We start from the raw sequence: 3,915 nt of genomic DNA on the forward strand, positions 1-3,915 counted from the left end.
GTCACATCATGAATCATCTCTGCTGTCCTGAAACCTGCTGAACTCAATGTAGAAAACAAAACAAGGTCAGTTTGAGAATTATCTTTGAGCTCCTCACCTGTGACAGAGATCCAGCTGGATGGAGACTCTCCACGACCTCTGATGTTACACTTGTAGAGGCCTTCATCAGACTTGTTAACATGGTGGATGGTCATGTGACCTGTAGGCTCAGTCCTGATGAGGGAGCCATCTTTATAGAAACCAGCTGGGAGGTTGGAGGGAGGGGTCTCTGTTTTACAGTGCAGAGTGACATCATGTCCCTCCATCACAGGGAGGACAGGACTCTGCAGGATCACTGGTCCACCTCAACACAGAGACAAACTACAGCATTTCATCATTTACACACAGCTTCATCAACACTAACTCCACAGTCTGATCTTACCAGTGACAGTGATGTTGATGGTGTTACTGGTTGCTCCCTCTCTGGACTCACACCAGTAAACTCCACTGTCCACTGGGAAGATGTAGCTGATGTTACATGAAGAACCAGCTGATCTTCCCCAGTCGTCACACTGAGTCCTGGTTTCTCTGGTTGTGTTCCTCCTCAGCGTCCATCCAGCAGAGCTGTCGTCCTCCTCACAGCTCAGAGAGACAGACTCTTCTTCAAACAGCTGAGAGCTGCTGGGACTCACAGTCAGAGAGGCTGGAGGAGAATTATTGGATTTTTACTGTAATTAATTATTAATTATATAATTATTTAATAACCAGACAGGTGTCACAGTAAAAACTCGATATCTCAGCCTTGTGATTAACAATTCATTTGTTGAGTAAAGGTTCCTGAACTTGTTGCCAAACTGATGCTGAACATTAAAGCGTATTTTGCTATATTTCATATTTTTCTGAGTCACTTCCTTACAATGTTGATTACTCACATAGTTTGCCAAATGTTTTTTGCCAAATAGCTTAATTTTGTGCTCAAAGTTGCAAAAATTGCTTAGTTGTTAAAACGGGGTGGTGACGTATAGGAATGGGGATCGAGACCCAGTTCCAGAATTTCTCAAAACCCGAAAATCAATAAGGTTCGAGCTTATCGATACTGCTATCGAGACTTGTGGGTCCTATGATGTAACTTTATGTCTTGGGCGTCAAATCTGATTTAATTTGAAACACAGTGGATAAGAAAATCATCAGGCTGCAGTCTCTGCCTGCTCTCTGTGGGCTCCTAAACACACACAGCGGCAGCAGAGCGAGAGGCTGTGGTGAAATATGGTGAGGGTTAAGTTAGCTCCAGACTACTGTAACGTTGATGACAGCTACGTTCGTTACTGTAAGTACGTGCAATAAAATCTTTGCAAGTAAAAAAACAATACTTTATCAATCCACATGTCTGTAAGGTAACGTTAAACATGTAGAAATGGTTAATTTAATCATCTCTGTCCTCAGTATCTCATCCTGTATGTTTTATACAAGTACAGCTAACGCTAGCTTGGCATTAACCAAATGTTAAAAACCAGCTAAATAGGAAGCTGTCTGTCTGGAGCACAGACTGCTCTGTAGTCTTAAAAACTCAGCTGCTGGCTGCGACAAACCAGCCACAATGCAATAGAAAACACCTGCTTGTGCTGCATGAGGTGAACGATAGAGCAGAGGGTGCCACAGCCACAGCAGAGAACTGTCTCATGAACACTACTAGACAAGCCCTGTACGCTGACCGCCCCACATACAACTGCAAAGTGCTCCTGAAGATCAGAAAGGTCATCATAAGGAACGGTGACCGGTCACTTGAAGCAAATGCTTTTATAGATGATGGACCAGAGCGGACCATCCTTCTTCATGAAGCAGCAAGGAAGTTAGCCCTGCAAGGGAAGCCACCCGCACAGTCAGACAGGAGATGTAGGTGATTCAGGGGGCGGCTGTTTCCTCCACTTTATCCCCTGTGGCCGAACCAAAGTGTGCATCCAGAGTGCATTCACAGCCAAGCAGCTAGGGCTGGCTGAGCACAGCCATCCCGTTTAAACACTGCAGTAGAAGTACAGACACTTAGCCGGTTTGCTGCTTCAGACACCGGACAGAGTGAGAACAGTGCTCTTGATTGGCTTTGATTGTACACACCTCATAACACCCATAGAGTCTGTACGACTGGGCCCTTCTGGTGGGTCAGCAGTGAGAACATGTCTAGGATGGACTCTACAAGGCCCAGCTGAAGACATAAATAACATTATTGATGCACCATAGTGCCTCTTCACGTCGACATCATCACCGATTGGCCTATTCTCTCGTGGAGAAGTTGTGGAGGATGGATGTGTTTCCTCAACGCAGTGAGAAGTTGGCCATGAGATCAAGCCAAGACAAGGAAGTTATTCACCTCTTTCAAGAGCAGACAGTGAGAGTGAACGTCAGCGGTATTCAGCGCTATGCCACACCCCTCCTGCGAGTGAAAAACAAGCCTCAACTTCATGCCTTTCCAGAAGTTATGCTGTGTTGTGAACAAACAGTGTGGATTTGTGCATTTTATATCAAATAATTTGGAGACTCAAAATTCCTTCTCACTCTCTGAGAAAAGGGGGGGGGGGGGGGGGGGGGTGAGATATCAACTCAGACAGCTGAAGAGACCCCAAAGGAAGTGAGTGTCTCCTCAAAACTTAAAGCATTATATTATTTAATTAAATAATCTTTAAGTTACTTAACAGGTCTTTCCACTCCATTGAGTACTTATGTTACCATGTTGTTGTTGAAAAAAAATCTAAATAAGTTAATTTGGCAGTGTTTTTCAGCAAGGTCAGCTGACATTTCCTCATTTTATGTTGTAACCAATGCTTTGATCCTAACACTTTCTAACATTTCCTTTAGAAAGGATATGATAAAGAAATGTCATCCTATACTATTCGAGCAATTTTCCAGCTCGAATTTAATGTTAAATAACTAAATTCCCCTGCTCCTGAGCAAAGATTGTTTCAGGATTAATCAAAGCTATCCTCATGTAACCTGACTTCCCCTAAGACAAAATAAGTATTACATGCCATCGTTCTGAAATGCTAACCCTTTGTTCGTTTCAAGCCACACACGCGAAGTGCCGTGACCTCGGCTTTTTCCCTCGTTTCCAGCAACTTACTTGCTCTCTCACCCAACTGAGCAACCAGGCTCAAGGATGTGTGGTCTGCGGAGATGGCAAGCATAAGAAAAGGCTATACTTCTGCCAAAAGTTTCGCGCGCAGAGTATCTGTGCAAGAGGCCTGACTGCAGAGAACAGCGTGCTGCAGAACACAACTATTATCTTTGCCCGAGAGCTGATACGTCCAAAGAGTCCAGAGGTCCAACAACAGCGAAGTGGGAGGTGACACAAGAGAGCGTTACACCCAAGCCCAAGAAGAGTTCATTAAAAGCCTCTCACCTGAACTTGCAGAGAAGTGTCGCAATGCCCTTTGCAACACTATAGCCAGAACCTCTCTTGTGTCCAACCAACCCAATCTTCTAGCAGAGAATGGAATCGTGGAGTGGCCAGTCATCATGATGCTCTTAGAGGTCACGGCCAATGCAGGACAAAAAGTTGGGACTTTGATCGACCTGGCATCAGATACAAATTACATAACTCATGATGCAGCTGATCGTTTGAACCTTAGAAGTGAAGCCATAACAGATCATTCAGATCCCACCAACTCCTCTGCTATGGTTTGGACAGCATTGCAGAGATCCACAAACATGTGACAGCCAAAAGACTCCAAAAGTTCTTTCCAGATGTCCCCCAAAATGTTGTCTCGTGAGACCAAGACAGATACAGCTTTTGATAAGCCATAAGGAAGGGCGACTGGTCCCACAGAAAATACGCACCGTTGGGGACCTTGTACTATAGGATGGGCCATTGGGAAAGACAATTGCAGGGACACACCCCGGTCTGTTTGAAGAGGCTACAATTACAGCACACCAGTCCAGAGCGCA

General features: G+C 44.8%; 1 protein-coding gene across 1 annotated transcript in view; it reads right to left on the minus strand.

Moving 5' to 3' along the window:
* The window catches only part of LOC123979967 (low affinity immunoglobulin gamma Fc region receptor III-like), a 3,122-nt gene extending 970 nt beyond the window's left edge, over positions 1 to 2,152 (minus strand). Inside the window, exons 1-3 of the mRNA XM_046064078.1 lie at positions 2,117 to 2,152; positions 422 to 614; positions 6 to 343 (exon numbers count right to left, since the gene is read on the minus strand). Coding sequence (XP_045920034.1) covers positions 6 to 343; positions 422 to 614; positions 2,117 to 2,152 — 567 coding nt within the window. The remainder of the gene's footprint in view (positions 1 to 5; positions 344 to 421; positions 615 to 2,116) is intronic.
* Between the last annotated feature and the right edge of the window lie 1,763 nt (positions 2,153 to 3,915).

The sequence above is a fragment of the Micropterus dolomieu genome, linkage group LG12 (assembly GCF_021292245.1).
Source record: "Micropterus dolomieu isolate WLL.071019.BEF.003 ecotype Adirondacks linkage group LG12, ASM2129224v1, whole genome shotgun sequence".
Lineage (NCBI taxonomy): Eukaryota > Metazoa > Chordata > Actinopteri > Centrarchiformes > Centrarchidae > Micropterus > Micropterus dolomieu.